Raw genomic sequence first — 16,191 nt, forward strand, 5'->3', positions numbered from 1 at the left:
GGTAACAGAGCAAGACTCCATCTCAAAATATAATAATAATAATAATAATAATAGATAGGAAAATACCAAGAGCTTTTTCTGGGGGAAGGGGTATGAGAGTTCACATAACCCTCAGTAAAAAAGAAACTACCCCTAAGTATTTCCAGACAGAAGTACAAAGTAGTTGAACAGTCTCCAATTCATCTTTAGTGTAGTGGGACTGCTTCTTCAGAAAAGAACAGCAACATTCACATCCATTTCATCAATCTGGGTGGAATAGTCCTGCTCAGTATCTCTGAGGATGTGGGATGTTCTATAAATTAAACGTTCTCTTGTTTGGCATTTAAGTTTTTTTTTTTTGTTTTTTTTTTTTGTTTTTTTTTTGAGATAGAGTCTTGCTGTGTCACCAGGCTGGAGTGCAGTGGCACGATCTTGGCTCACTGCAACCTCCACCTCCCAGGTTCAAGCAATTCTCCTACTTCAGCCTCCCAAGTAGTTGGGACTACAGGCATGCTTTACCACGCCTGGCTAATCTTTTTTTTATTTTAGTAGAGATGGGGTTTCACCATATTGGCTAGTATGGTCTCGATCTCCTGACCTGATGATCCGTCTGCTTCGGCCTCCCAAAGTGCTGGGATTACAGGCGTGAGCCATCACACCTGGCCAGCATTTAAGTTGTTTTTACTAATTTTTTTTATTTTTGTTTTTGAGACAGGGTGTCACTCTGTCACCCAGGCTGGATTGCAGTGGCATGATTACTGCTTATGCAGCCTCAACCTCCCAAGCTTAAGTGATCCTCCCTCCTCAGCCTCTTCCAAGTACAGGCATATGCCACCATGCCTGGCTCATTTTTGTAATTTTTATAAAGATGATATCGTCTTTATAAAAGACGATATCATCTTTATAAAACTCTGTTGCTCAAGCTGGTCTCAAATTCCTGGGCTCAAGTGATCCTCCCATCTCAGTCTCCTAAATTAGTAACAGGATTATAGATATGAGCCTCTATACCAGGCCTGGTTTTACTTTTTTACTATTTAAGGTTATGCTCTGTTGAAGGTCTTTATGCATGTACTTATTTTCTTTTGAATTAATCCAGAAAACAAATCTGCAAAATTGGACTGGGTCAAAGGATATAAATGTATTGCTCTAGGACATCACTTATTCTGCTTTAAAAAATAGTTGTGCTTGGCCAGGTGCAGTGGCTCACACCTGTAATCCCAGCAATTTGGGGAGCCAAGGCGGGCAGATCACTTGAGGTCAGGAGTTCAAGACAAGCCTGGTCAACATGGCAAAACCCTGTCCCTACTAAAAATACAAAAATTAGCTGGGTGTAGTGGTGCACACCTGTAAACCCCGCTACGTGGGAAGCTGAGGCACAAGAATCACCTGAACCTGGGAGGTGGAAGTTGCAGTGAGCTGAGACCACTCCACTGCACTCCAGCCTGGGCAACAAGTGAGACTCTGTCTCAAAAAATAAATAAATAAACTAAATAAAAAATAAAAAGGGTTGTGTCAACATAGTGTTTTCATAGCCAAGTTACTCAACCTCACCTCGTTGAGGCTCAATTTCATGATTCATAAAATGGGAACAATAATAATTATATATCCCATAGGGTTGTGAGGACCAAATGAAATGAAGTATGTAAAGTATTTAGCACTTAGTAACTGCTTAATAAATGCTAGCTATCACCATTTCTTTTCACTAGCAGTTTATCAACATACTATTTTTTTTTTTTTTTTTTATTTGAGACGGAGTTTCACTCTTGCTACCCAGGCTGGAGTGCAATGGCGCCATCTCGGCTCACCGCAACCTCCGCCTCCTGGGTTCAGGCAATTCTCCTGCCCCAGCCTCCTGAGTAGCTGGGATTACAGGCACGCACCACCATGCCCAGCTAATTTTTTGTATTTTTAGTAGAGACGGGGTTTCACCATGTTGACCAGGATGGTCTCGATCTCTTGACCTCGTGATCCACCCGCCTCGGCCTCCCAAAGTGCTGGGATTACAGGCTTGAGCCACCGCGCCCGGCCAACATACTATTTTTTTTTACAACCTCATCAACATTGGGTATTATCAATTTTAAACATTTATTCTAAAACAGTTGGTATAGTCTGGGCATGGTGGCTCGTGCCTGTAATCCTAGCACTTTGGGAGGCCGAGGTGGGTGGATCACCTGAGGTCAGGAGTTCAAGACCAGCCTGGCCATCATGGTGAAACCCCATCTTTATAAAAACAAACAAACAAACAAAAAAACAGTTGGTATAAAATTATACTGAAGGGTGACTGCTGCTGTTCCTTTTCCCCCTCCTCCCCTTTCTTTTTTTTTCAGTTGGAGAAGACCAACAGGAGAGGATCAGGAACCTGAAATAAAAATGACCCTTTAAATTGAGATACACTGGATTTTTTTTTTCTTTATTTTTTTCTTATTTTTGTTTTGTGTCTTTTCTTTATATACACTGGATTTTTATATGTAATCCTTGCTTCCTCAGATGACAGAGCTAGAAAAGATGATCAAAGGACATAGGAAATAATAACTGTGATATTGTGCCAGAATTGCTAGCCTTTGCTTTAGTTATTTAGTAATAACTAAAATAAGCAGCCCAGGATAACTAAGATCTGTGTGTAAACAAATGCTTATCTTGACTTCTGTAAACCACTGAAGTAACAAACAGAATGACAAAAGTCCCCTGGCCCTTGGAATGTCCGGAGACCCCCGCCCTCGTCTCCGCCCAGGAGGTGAATCACAGAATCCCCTAGCCCTTGGAATGTCCAAAACCTTTTCATCCCCATTCCCGTTCCTCACCCCCACTCCCAAGGTGGTTTTTCGGGTATAAAAAGTCTTGGCACCCTCCTTTTGACGCCACAGGTTGGAGAGATGTGAGTCCTCTGTGGTCGCCGGCATAATAAATGACCCTGCAATCTGGCATACTTTTGTCTTGGTGCTAACTTTCTACTCTCGGTCCAATACAACATAACTATTATATTAAATGCATGCTGTTATATTGAATGAGCCTTGCCCAAGGTCCCTGTCTTTCACTAAATTCTTTGGAAATATTATATTTATTGAATATCTACTACGTGCTATTCAGTAGGAGACATTGCAGCTACACTGTGAATAGGACCAGGAGTCTCTACTTTCATGGAGTTTATATGCTATTAGGGAGGAAGATATATGTGTGTGTGGCCGGAAATGAGGTGTAGACACATACCACACAAAGATAATGTGGAATGGGGGATAGCATGAAGAAAACAAATAAGTGATCTGAATGACCAAGGGCTACTTTAGGTCTAATGTTGCCTCTGAGAAGGTAACATCTGGGCTGAGCCCTGAACTATAAAAACATTACTTCCCAACCAACCAGTTCACCCACCCACCCACCCCCCCGCCCTCCTCCGCTAACCCACATTAAGATTTGGAAGGAATATTTAAGACAGAGGTAACAGCTATTACAAGGCCCTAAAGAGAGGAGGGATCTCAGTGACCTAGAGGAACAGACCAGCCAGAGCACAGTAACTAAGGGCAAGTGGCACAAGATGAGGTCAGGTAGATGACAGCTAGATAAATGCACTGTAGGGCTTTGTATGTAAGGAATTGAATTTTATTCTAAATATAGGAAGCCAGGAGTGATTTATAAGCACAAGAGTTATTCTGAAAATAAAAAACTCTACTTGCTCTGTGGGAAATGAATTGGAAATGACAAAACTGGAAGCTTGTGGCAGAACTGAAACATAATCTATTGTACTGACTTCGAGGAAAGAATAAGTATTTACCTAGCAAGCATTTGCGTGCCAACTGTTCTAAACGGTGAGGACGAACAAACCAGAGTTCCTGCTTTCATGGTGTGCACACACTAGCGGCAAAAGACAGACACAGCACGTGTGGCGGTGCAGAGGGCTTGGCTGCAAGAGCTGATAAGGAGGACCCTGGGAACTGCCTAATCCAAAAGCCCTAGCTAGAGCAAGATCAATTTGTACTGCCCTTAGTACAGCCACGTGAGTGGGGTGACCATTGACCTTAACCAAAAAGATGTCAAGGTTTTCCTCCTCCTCACTCCAGCGTCCCCAGTCTCAGTGGGAGTTTCTCAGCTGGACCCCAGCAGCCTCAGAACAAACCGCGCGGGGAGACAACTTCCGGGGGCGGGGCCCGCTCTTCTTCCGCGTCTACTACGCCTGCTCCCCGGACGAAACCCGCGGACTGGGCTTTAGGTTCCCGGGAATCCCACGCTCCCAACTTCTGCTTCCGGGTCACAGCCATGGCGGTGGCAAATTCAAGCCCTGTTAACCCTGTGGTGTTCTTTGATGTCAGCATTGGCGGTCAGGTGAGATCCAGGAAGCTGCCCACACCTGCGCCGAAGGGAAACTGCTCCGGGCTAGGCAGGCAGAACTCACCCAGAGAGAGCGGACTCGAGAAGCCAGAAAGTGAAATTGCACCCGAACCTACTGACCTGCCGGGAGTGGGGGGAGAAAGGAAGAGGATGAGTCGCCCCAATCCTAGCCCCTTGCTTCTGGAGGGATTGGGTGGAACGAAAGGTTAGGCCAGGGAGGCGGAGGTGGGAGATAACGAGCGGCAGGGTGGTGGGTCAGCCCATCATGCCCCCTGCTCCGTTGAAGCCCTAATGGTCTTTGACTAGGCTTTCTGACAGTCTCCCGCTAATTGCAGGAAGTTGGCCGCATGAAGATCGAGCTCTTTGCAGACGTTGTGCCTAAAACGGCGGAGAACTTTAGGTAAGGACGTAATCCTCTGCTGGATTAGCTGAGGCAGAAGCCGAGCCCCAGTCAGCCGCCTGAATAGCCTGTCTACGTCTCTTCGTCCGCTCACTGCTCTTGAGATCTGATTCCTCCGCGCATTGCTCTGTCTGAATGGTTGCTGTTTTGATTGTTCCCGAGTCAATTTATGTTGTTGTCTGTATGTCTGCGTGTCTGAACGTCTGCCTGGCCGATTGGTGGACTTGCTGGCTCCAGTGTTTATTCTTTCCGGTCTTTAGAGGAGCTCACAACTGTGATATCATAGTGATTGAATCGTTCACTTTTTGTCCCTTTCAGGCAGTTCTGCACCGGAGAATTCAGGTCAGTTTCAGACGTGTTTGACTTCTTTGCTTGCTCCAGAGGGGTGTCCTGGGCTGCAGTGAGGGTACAGGGGAACCACCTGCTGGCCTTGAATGATTGCAGGTGACAGTGATAGAAGGTAATACTCCAAGGGTCTATCCCTAGTTGGTTTGCCTTCTTTATGTCTGTCAACCCTGTTTAGGAGAGTCTTTTTGGCTCCAGTGCATGGTAAACTGGAAGGGCCTTGTGCTATCTGCTATCACTCTAATTCTCTTTCTTTTTGGTTATAGAAAAGATGGGGTTCCAATAGGATACAAAGGAAGCACCTTCCACAGGTAAGGCTTTTGGCAAGCCACCCTGGAGTCTTTCAGAAATACTTCCTGCGGGATTAGGCTCTAATAAAATAAAATTTAAAAAGGAAAATAAAACCAGAGGGTAATTCTTACATTTCTGAGAAGAAATGTTTTTGTGGACTCAACAACTGAAGATTTATTGAATGTTCTAACTCTACTTATACTCCTGCACTTCTTTTTATGTCTTTAAAACAGAAACTACTTATCTTTACAATATCCTGTCTTTTTCATGCACCTGTTTGTGCGAATGCAGATTTAAAAAAAAATACAGTTGTAATCCTAAAGTGCATATAATATATCCTGCTGGTTGATATTTATAATTCCTAAAATGATCATGTCTGATTGTCCAAGAATAATCATATTTCCTGGGGAGTGGAGTATGGCAACACTGAGTCTCATTTCAATATAGAATCTTTCTCATGGTCTCACTGTGGTTAGTAACAATGTTAGCATGTAATTATATCACAGCTTTAGAGCTGTGGGTCACTAATCCCCAGTAAGACTCCTGTGAAGTGGAAGGTGTTATCTGTAGTCTACAGAGAAGGAAACAGAGGATAAGAAAGGTTAAGGACCCTCCCTAGGAGTAATAGCTAACAGTTGTTAGCTCTGACATGTGTAGCAGTCCATGTCACATAAATTCTCTGTAGTTCTTTCCCCCAAATTTACTTCAAGCCCTTGATCTGCCAGGCAAGTAATGTGGTCATTCTTCCTGCAGGCTTTCAGCCCCTTCTTCTTGTTACTGTTCAGGTACCAGATCATTCACTTGATCAATTCTAACATGCCCTAGTTTATAACTAAAATCCTTTTTTATGGTTAATTATCCTTTCAGCTTAATCATTCCAGGAAAAGAAAAATCTTTTTTTTTTTTTTTTTTTTTGAGACAGAGTCCCACTCTGTCACCCAGGCGGGAGTGCAGTGGCATGATCTTGGCTTACTGCAGCCTCTGCCTCCTGGGTTCAAGCAATTTTCCTGCCTCAGCCTCCTGAGTAGCCAGGGCTACAGGCATGCACCACCATGCCCGGCTATTTTTTGTATTTTTAGTAGAGAAGGGGTTTCGCCATGTTGGCCAGGCTGGTCTTGAACTCCTGGCCTCGTGATCTGCCTGCCTTGGCCTCCCAAATTGCTGGTATTATAGGCGTGAGCCTCTGTGCCCAGCTAAGAATAATCATTTTATAAGCCAAAGTGATAGTGTTTTTTGAAATCAATGTTAATCTAATAATAACAAAGTCAATGTGTTTCTAAACCATAAAATCTCTCAGTATTCTTTGCTCTCTGTTTCAGGGTCATAAAGGATTTCATGATTCAGGGTGGAGATTTTGTTAATGTAAGTATTATTCCTTTCCAATCAAAGACCTACAGTTTTAGTTTTTGTTGTTATTGTTACAGCTGCTGTTTTTACTATAGTGACCTAGTCTTAAGGCCTGAGGACAATAGCCAAGTTTGATGGGGGTGTTGATCACCTGACAGATACCTACAGGGCCTGAGAACAATAGCCAAGTTTGATGAGAATGGTGATGGGGAACTTCTTGAAAGTGGCTGGGTACCACAGACTCTAGATAACAGACTTTAGCACTTTGATTGGGACATTAACTTCTATGGTCCAAATCTCAGCCTTTTTGAGCCAGAAATTGGACTTTTTAAGAATAGCTACAGATGATCTATGATAGGCCTGCACTAATTAGTCATATGAAACTTAATTGGAAATCAGCCATGGTTTGTTTTTGTTTTTGCTTTTTCTGAGTGGAGGTAAGTCTCCTTTTAGAGGGCTAAATGCTTGTCTCATTTTCTCTTTTACTTCTGGTGTCACAGTACCTGGAAAACTAGGGTTTCCATAAGAAGTTGATTCATGGGCAAGAAATCAGAGCAAGAGAGGGAGATAGTTCTGTAGGAATTTTGTTCTATTCACTTGGAGAGCCCAGTGAAATAGTTCTTTCTTGCTAACCATGACTTTCTTGTAAGTAGACTGTGTTCTCCATATGAAGCCTCCCTCCCCACCCCAACCTTGGAGGGTGCAGAATAAACTACATTTTTTCTTTCTTAAACCTGCTTTTGTCCTTACCTACCCACTTCTGTGCATGGGCTTTCTTTACTCTTATTAATATCATTTGGTTAGTTGTGTTGCTATTTTCTTGGATCTGAGAGACATTTATTATCTTTTATGTGTTTGTTTAGTTTGGCTCTCATGAGTTTTTAAGACCTTTCCTATGCAATACAGGGTTGCAGAGTGGCAGGTTTTAGGCTGAATTATGCTTTTACATATGTTTTGTTTCATCTGCATTGTGGTGTATAACTGAAATGGCACAAAAAAATCCTAGAGTTTTGTGTTCTCTGTAAAAAATGGAAAGTGGAGGTACATTGGGCCTGCATTTCTCACAGTGGCACTGACAGTGACAGTTGGTTGGAATCAAGGAACTGGTCCCTTTGGACATGGCATATCTTTGCCATTTCACCACAGACTCCACACCTGTTTCCCTTATTTATGTTGCCTACCCCTGTAGGCATTTGTTTGCAACCGCTGGAAACAAATAATGGTAGTGGGGTTTGTTAGCTGGTAAGAAGGGCAGAGAAGCTATCCTCTGCCTTCTTTCCATTTTTTCCCCCCTAGGTTCCCCTGTTGCCTTACAAGGAGAGGATAGCTTGTTACTAGACTGCCCCAGGCACATCTGACCACTTGTTGATAATTCTAGAGTTAGACAATAGTTGCTCAGTCTGAAAGCCGGAGTTAAAAGCAATTGCTGACAGGGCTTACATCTGTAATCCCAGTACCTTGGGATGCTGGGAGGATTGCTTGATCCCAGGAGTTTGAGACCAGCCTGGCAACATAATAAGACCCTGTCTTTATAAAAATAAAAAAACTTACTTTTTATTTTTTTATTTTTGGTGATGTGCACCTGTGGTCCCAGCTACATGGGAGGCTGAGGTAGGAGGATCCCTTGAGCCCAGGAAGTTCATTTCATGAACATGGCTGCAGTGAGCCATGTTCATGCCACTGCACTCTAGCCTGGGCGACAGAGTGAGACATTGTCTAAAGAGGGGAAAAAAAAAGCTTGCTTAGAACCTTCCTTGGGGAAGGCAAAGTGGAATGAGCAAGAACCAGAAAAATCGGAATTTGACACCTTCCAAAGTTGGACCAAGCATATTTGTTTTATTCATTTATTTTTGGTTTTAATTGTATTTATTATTTTGGTTGCAAAAGAAAAGTGCAAAGAAGAAAATTAATCACTAAATGAATTACCCTCAATCTCACCTTACAAGGAATATACGATTGGCATTTTGGTTTACAGCTGTCAGTCTTACCTTAGTTTGTATATGTGTGTTTACATAATTTTTAATCAGACTTAAAATCATCTATATGTTTTACTTTTTTTGTAATTCATAATTGTCCATACTTTCCCTTGTCATTGTCTTCTAAAACAAGCTTTCTTTTTTTTTTTTTTTTTTTTTTTTGAGACGGAGTTTCGCTCTTATTACCCAGGCTGGAGTGCAATGGCGCAATCTCAGCTCACCACAACCTCCGCCTCCTGGGTTCAGGCAATTCTCCTGCCTCAGCCTCCTGAGTAGCTGGGACTACAGGCACACGCCACCATGCCCAGCTAATTTTTTTGTAGTTTTAGTAGAGAAGGGATTTCACCATGTTGACCAGGATGGTCTTGATCTCTTGACCTCGTGATCCACCCGCCTCGGCCTCCCAAAGTGCTGGGATTACAGGCTTGAGCCACCGCGCCCGGCCTAAAACAAGCTTTCTAATAGCCACCTAATATTTCATTATGAATAGACAAGTTATTTGATCAATTCACTGTAGTTGAAGATAAGTTGCTTTCTATTGTTTGCTCCAAATTATTGATTTTATAATTTTCCCTATTTCTGGAGAGCTGTACATAGTGTGACATTGGAGAATGGCGTGGTAACTGATGTGTCCCTTAGGTTCACTGGGAAGTTGGAGATGAACTTATTTTCCCTCTTCCTTCTGTATTAATATGTATGTGGAGTTAGTTAATGACATAATAGCTTATATGATTATTTAGTGCTACATTGTTTGCAAAGTGCTTTTTACAGATACTATCTAATTGAATCTTCATGATAACTGTAAAGAGTACCTAAGTTCGTCCTCACTTGAGAGATGAGGAAATTGAGGCTCACAGATAAGAAGGGACTTTCCCAGCTCGTAAGTGATAGATCTCGAACTCAAATGCAGGTCTTTCTTATTTTAAAATTTTCTTTCTTTTCCTTTTTTTTTTTTGAGACAGAGTCTTGCTCTGTTGCCTAGGCTGGAGTGCAGTGGCGCGATCTCGGCTCATTGCAACCCCTACCTCCCGGGTGGGTTCAAGCTATTCTCGTGCCTCAGCCTCCCAAGTAACTGGGATTACAGGCAACCGTCACCATACGGGGCTAATTTTTGTATTTTTAGTAGAGACAGGGTTTCACCATGTTGGCCAGGCTAGTCTTGAACTCCTGACCTCAGGTGAGCCACTGTGCCAGGCCAGGTCTTTCTAATATACACACTTGATTTTATTTGATAATATTTAGCCAAACAAAGGTTTGAATTTGGACAGTTTCTCTTTTTTCTCTGACTTATATTAATCCCTTTGGTAGTCCTTGTCCCACAGAGGGACACCCTTTATTCTCCACTGGGTCAGTGTTTTCCCTTTTGCCCATGCGCTGTTTCTCTTTACTAACTGGCTAGGAGAGGTTGATCTTTTTGGCACTCCTCAATATTGCCTTTAAACCTCAGGGATTCTATTTAAGGTAATGCAAATATAGCCTTGGTCAGTTGTTTTATTACCCAGACTTCAGTTTCCTCACATGAAAAATGGGGAAGATGATAATGCTTATTCCTCAAGGTTGCTGGAAAAGCAAAGAGATAATGCAGATAAAGCTAGTTTAAGCAGAAATTGGGAGTTTATAATAAAGGGAGTGTTTCATGGAACTAACGGAAGACATAGAACTAGGAACTAGAACCACAGAGAACCAAGGCAGTTTCTTTATCTCTGTTTCTCTAGTGCTTGCCACACATCTGTGTTGTGTTCTCTTTCTGTTCTCTAGCCCACCTTGCAGATGATAGTGGCATCCAGCTTTCAGGTTTACATGCTACAAATTTAGCCTCAAAGAGAGCATCTATCCCACTTCCAGATTCCCAGAGAAGGAACTCTAGTTGGCCCAGTGTGAATTAGGCATCCTTCCCTGAATCAATCAGCTTTCACCAGGAGGGTGGTATCATGTTGTACAAACAGACTGCCAAGAGCTCACTCACCCTCTTAGATAGTCTGGGGGAATGGGGTGGTAGTCACTTAAGTGGGTAGTTTTATGTGACTGCAGGCATGAGAGTCTTTGGGAATGACAAGGATTGAGTATGTGATTACCTTGTTGCTGTTCCCTACTTTGTCTATGTCTTAACTGATCTTTCTAGAGGCCCAGCTGTGACCTGTTGTATCTAATCTGTACATGCTCTAGCCAGACTTTGTTGGCTGTAGGTATCTTGTATAAGACTTGCTTTGATTGCAGGGTGGGGTCAAATAGGCGCAGCTTCCAAGATGACCAAAAAGATTAAGAGTAGACTTTAAAGATGCCAGGCGTTAGGTGCGACCGTGTTCTTCCCCTGGTTTCCAGGGACCCAGTACTCCAAGTCACGAATACTTCCCTTCTCTCTGCTCAGGGAGATGGTACTGGAGTTGCCAGTATTTACCGGGGGCCATTTGCAGATGAAAATTTTAAACTTAGACACTCAGCTCCAGGCCTGCTTTCCATGGTAAGTGAAATCCAATCAAGATTTTGGGTTATAGCCAGCTGGTTTCTGGGCCCCACTTGAGGCCCCGTGCTGTCTCTTGGGATGGAAGCAAATGCTTTCCTTCTCTTGCTTGGCCCAGGACTCACCTCTACCACCTCCTTTCTCAGTTTGGTTTGATTGAGAAAACCAGTAGGTAAGCTGGGATGGTGGCTCATGCCTATAAGCCCAGCACTTTGGGAGGCTGAGGGGGGTTGATAACCTGAGGTCAGGAGTTTGAGACCAGCCTGGCCAACATGGTGAAACCTCGTCTCTACTAAAAATACAAAAAATTAGCCAGGTGTGGTCACGGATGCCTGTAATCCCAGCTACTTGGGAGGCTGAGGCAGAAGAATCACTTGAACCCAGGAGGTGGAGGTTGCAGTGAGCTGAGATGGCACCACTGCACTCCAGCCTGGGTAACAAGAGTGAAACTCCATCTTAAAAAAAGAAGAAAAAAGAAAAGAAAACCAGTAGGTAAGGCCCACTAGCAGGCTAACAGGCTGGGGAACTAAAATCTGAACCAGGATTTGTGGCTGGGCATTCAGCCCTACTGCTCAGAATGTAACCACTTGTGCTTTTAAGACACACATATTCATAGCTGGGTGTGCTGGCTCACACCGGTGATCCCACCACTTTGGGAGGCCAAGGCAAGAGGATTGCTTGAGGTCAGGAGTTTGAAGCCAGTCTGGGTAACATAGTGAGACTTAATCTCTACTAAAAAAAAAAAAGTTAGCCACATGTGATGACACATACCTGTAGTCCCAGCTACTAGGGAGGCTAAGGTGGGGAGGATTGCTTGAGCCCAGGAGTTTGAGGCTGCAGTGAGCCATGTCCTGTTCATCTCTGTATTCTTGAATCCTAGCTTAGGCCCTGGCTCATAGATAGGTGCTAAGTTAGATTTGCTGAAAAAAAGCATAGAGGAATCAGGGTTACAGGCTCTTTGAATCTTGCCCTTCAGCTAACATGGCCAGGGAAACCTAACTGCAGGTATATTTGGTTTCTATCAGGCAAACAGTGGTCCCAGTACAAATGGCTGTCAGTTCTTTATCACCTGCTCTAAGTGCGATTGGTTGGATGGGAAGCATGTGGTGTTTGGTAAGTCCTACTCCTGTCCCATGGTCCCGGCCCCATTCACCTCGGATGGGACCTCCAGAGGAGTTAGTTCTCAACTCTTACCAAGAATGCTCAACTCGTGTAACTGCTTGGGTGGTAATAGAGAAAACAGAAATGGTGGGGAGGTGGGGAACATGTATGGCTAGAGAACTAGACGTAATGACAAAAGGGCCATTTGATGTAGCATGAAACCACTTGGGGGGAAAACCCAGTTGCTAGCATTAAAGAAATGCCACAGAGGCAGCATGATATGGTGAGACTTCGGAGTTACTCAGATATAAGTTTGAGCCCTAACTCTCTACTTATTACCTTGAGCAAGTCATTTCACCTCTACCGCATCTCAATTTTCTAAAGTTGGTAAGAGGGTCTAATAAGATCATAGCTAAGAATGGGCTCTGGAAGCTGGAAAATGCTATGTAAACAAGAGTAAAGTCCAGTTCATACTCTTCCTACAGGAAAAATCATCGATGGACTTCTAGTGATGAGAAAGATTGAGGTAAGTACTGCTTTGATTTTTCTCTTTCTCTGCCATTCTGGTCTGGTACTGTCTGACTAGTGTCCAGGAGCTAGAGAAGGGGGAATGAGCTCCAGTTTGTTAGGCCCAGTCTTCATTGTCTCAGGAAAACTGAGGAGAGACTGCATAAGTTAGCCTGTCTGGCCAACACTGAGGTTTGACCTCTGATGACCCTGTTGCCTATTTGATAAAATTCTACTCCTTGGCATTGCATTCAAGGTCCTTCATGATTAGTCCCTGTCTGCCTTTGACCCCTTCTCTTGCTACTGCCTCTTCCTTATTCCAGTCACATCAGGCTACTAGCTCTTCTCTAAATCTGTCATACATATCCCTGCCGCTTGCTCTTTCCTGCCCCTGAGCCTTTGCTCACACTGTTTACTCTAGCTGAAATGCTGTTTTTTCCTTCCCTCCTGGTGGAATCCCAACCTTCTAGGCACAGTTCAAATACCCCTCTTTTGTGAATCCTTCCCTGACCTCTTTAAGCAGCAATTTAGTTGCCCGTCTACCCCTTATCCAACTCTTTCTTATAACTTTTTGTTATATTATCATAGATTTGATATTTTCTAAGTGTTTTCCATCTTCTCTTTGATAGATATTATATGCTTTACCTGTCTGCCAGGACATGGATTGCCTCTGAGTGCTGAGTCCCTAGCACAGGGGCTGGCAGGCATCAGTAAAAGTTTGGTAAAGGAACAAGCAAGTGCCTGAGTGGATGAATATCCATTGTGCTTTTCTTCCTAGAATGTTCCCACAGGCCCCAACAATAAGCCCAAGCTACCTGTGGTGATCTCACAGTGTGGGGAGATGTAGCCCAGACCAAGACTGATTCAGGTAAGTGAGTCTTTCTCCTATTAGGTTAGGAGTCAGATTCCAGAGAAGGCAGCATGGTCTAGTGGAAAGAAATTTAGTCTTGAAGACATGAGATTGAGCACAGTTCCTCTGTGTGTGACCTTAAGAGTAGTCACTTTCCTTCTCAGAGCATCTTTCTTCATCTGTCAAATGGAAATACTGTAATACCTATCTCTCAGAGTCATTTTAAAAATCAAAAGAGAAAGGGTTGTAGGACCACTTTACTTTTCTTCCACTTTGTAATATACAGAGTATCAATCTGAAAACCACTCAGGCAGTTTCTAACAGCACTCTTACACTACAGTTCCATTCAGTAGTCCCCCTAGAAAGACCTGGCTCCAGACCTGAGTAACACTCTGCTGGGACCAACCTGGGCAGCCCGGAGACACACCTGTCATGCCTCTCATCAGAACTGATACTGCAATTCCAGGCCTTGACTTCATATTTGCCAGCCTTGTAGGTGAATGTCTCATATCGTCCAGCCTATGTGGACTCATTTCTTACCCATATTTACTACTGCCTGCTCTGCACTGGGCAGCATGCTAGCTGCAGAGAGGGGGACAAAGAATTGAAAGATGTCCCCTTTTAGGAGCTCAGGGGAAATAAGACATTCTCAGAGGTGATCAATAGTAATATGAGTGACGTTGCCAAGTGTGAGAAGAGTACCAGGGAGAAATCCATCCCCTCCAGCTAGGTGAGGGGTAATGTTGTTTTGTTTTTTTCTCTTTTTTTTATTTTCAAACCTGCAAAAAAGTTAGAATAATAATACCTTGAACAGCCATATATCTTCACTTAAATTTACCAGTGACCAACATTCTTGTTTTATTGTTTTGCCTTGATATTTGTTTTTTTCTTTCCCTTCTTGCCTCCTCACGCATTTCCATTGCCTCCCCTCCTCTCTCCTGCTCCTTTTTCCTCTCTCCAGGCTTTCCTTTCTTTCCTCCTTTGTTCCCATCTTTTTTCCTTTATCCTTTCTTCTTATCTTTCCCATTTGAAAGTTGCAGACTTCTTGACACTTTACCCGTGAGTATTTCAGCAAGGAACTCCTAAAAATAAGAACATCCTACGTAACCACAACATTACATATAGTACGTTTTCAAACTTCCCCAATTGTCCCAAAAGTAACTTTTGTAGCTTAAAAAAAGGTAATCCAATCAAGGGTCCCATATTTCATTTGGTTTACCCAAGTAACATAATACACTCTCATTGTGAAAACTTTCACACCAAACAGATAAAGTGAAAGCCCCTCTTGACAACACCCCACCTCCAACTCCACTCCCCACTCCAAAGGTCACTTCTTTTTTTTTTCCTTTTTTAACCCTGCAGAAAAACAGAGGTCACTTCTTTATCAGTCTGATGTATGTCCATCAGGGCCTTTGCCTTGCCCATGTAATTTGGGGAGGTTTTCTTTTTCCCAAATGAAATCATACTATATTTTTCATTTTCTAAAAAATTACATATTAAAAACTTCTCCTTCTTAGTATGTAAAACCACCTTGTATTAAAACCACCTTGTATTAAAACCACCTTGTATTAAAAAATGAAAATAGCCTGTCATGGTGGCTCACTCCTGTAATCCCAGCACTTTGGGAGGCCAAGGAAGGCGGATAGCTTGAGCTCAGGAGTTGGAGACCATCCTGGGCAACCTGGCAAAACCTCGTCTTTCAAAAAAAAAAATTAGCCAAGCGTGATGGTACAAGCCTGTAGTCCCAGCTACTCAGGAGGCTGAGGTGAGAGGATTACTTGAGCCCTGGAGTTTGAGGCTGCAGTGAGTTATGATGGCGCCACTATACTCCAGCCTGGGTAACAGGATGAGACCCCATTTCAAAAAAAAAAAAGAAAAATCAAAACTTCAGTGCAGGCTGAGAATCCCTAATCCGAAATCCCAAATGCTCCAAAATCTGAAACTGTTTGAGCACTAACATGACATCAGAAGTGGAAAATTCCACACCTGACCTCATGTCATGGGTCATTGTCAAAAATTTGTTTCATGCACAAAAGTATTAAAAATATTGTATAAGATTACCTTATACAATAGCTATAAGTAGCTAGGACTACATGTGCATGCCACCACACCTGGCTAATTTTTATGTTTTTTGGCAGAGATGGGGGTTTCACCATGTTGGCCAGGCTGGTCTCTAACCCCTGACCTCAAGTGATCTGCCCACCTTGGCCTCCCGAAGTGCTGGGATTATAGGCATGAGCCACTGTGCCCAGCTGAATATTAGTTCTTAATTTTATATGTTTTGATTTTTTTCTTCAGAATATATTTTAAGAAAAAAATTATTGTGTTGTGTAAGTTTGGTGATTTTTTTTTAAAATATATATGATATTCTTTGTTAAAGAGAAGTTCTAAATTTTGATGAGGTCAAAATTATCAGTCTTTTATGGCTTGTCTGTTTTGTCTCATTTAAGAAGGCCTTTACTACCTCACATCACAAGGTTTTTCATATTTTTTCTAGTATTTCTTTTTTTTTTTTTTTTTTTTTTTTTGAGACAGAGTTTCACTCTTGTTACCCAGGCTGGAGTGCAATGGCGCAATCTCGGCTCACCGCAACCTCCGCCTCCTGGGTTCA

At 42.9% G+C, this 16,191-nt stretch overlaps 1 protein-coding gene across 5 annotated transcripts in view; it reads left to right on the top strand.

The window, feature by feature from the left end:
• Window positions 1-3,570: 3,570 nt before the first annotated feature.
• The window catches only part of PPIH (peptidylprolyl isomerase H), a 20,021-nt gene continuing 7,400 nt past the window's right edge, over window positions 3,571-16,191 (top strand). For 2 of the 5 annotated variants that reach the window (XM_032247181.1, XM_032247182.1), the window contains exons 1-9: window positions 3,571-4,296; window positions 4,638-4,702; window positions 5,021-5,044; window positions 5,314-5,358; window positions 6,658-6,700; window positions 11,030-11,122; window positions 12,148-12,235; window positions 12,709-12,749; window positions 13,509-13,598. In XM_032247181.1, the coding sequence (XP_032103072.1) occupies window positions 4,231-4,296; window positions 4,638-4,702; window positions 5,021-5,044; window positions 5,314-5,358; window positions 6,658-6,700; window positions 11,030-11,122; window positions 12,148-12,235; window positions 12,709-12,749; window positions 13,509-13,577 (534 nt within the window). In that variant the 5' untranslated portion in view covers window positions 3,571-4,230 and the 3' untranslated portion in view covers window positions 13,578-13,598. Of the gene's footprint in view, window positions 4,297-4,608; window positions 4,703-5,020; window positions 5,163-5,313; window positions 5,359-6,657; window positions 6,701-11,029; window positions 11,123-12,147; window positions 12,236-12,708; window positions 12,750-13,508; window positions 13,599-16,191 lie in introns of all 5 variants that reach the window. The other 3 variants (XM_032247183.1, XM_032247185.1, XM_032247184.1) reach the window with 3 other exon arrangements.

This window comes from Sapajus apella, unplaced genomic scaffold, assembly GCF_009761245.1.
Source record: "Sapajus apella isolate SASKATOON/1434 unplaced genomic scaffold, GSC_monkey_1.0 scaffold62, whole genome shotgun sequence".
Classification (NCBI taxonomy): domain Eukaryota; kingdom Metazoa; phylum Chordata; class Mammalia; order Primates; family Cebidae; genus Sapajus; species Sapajus apella.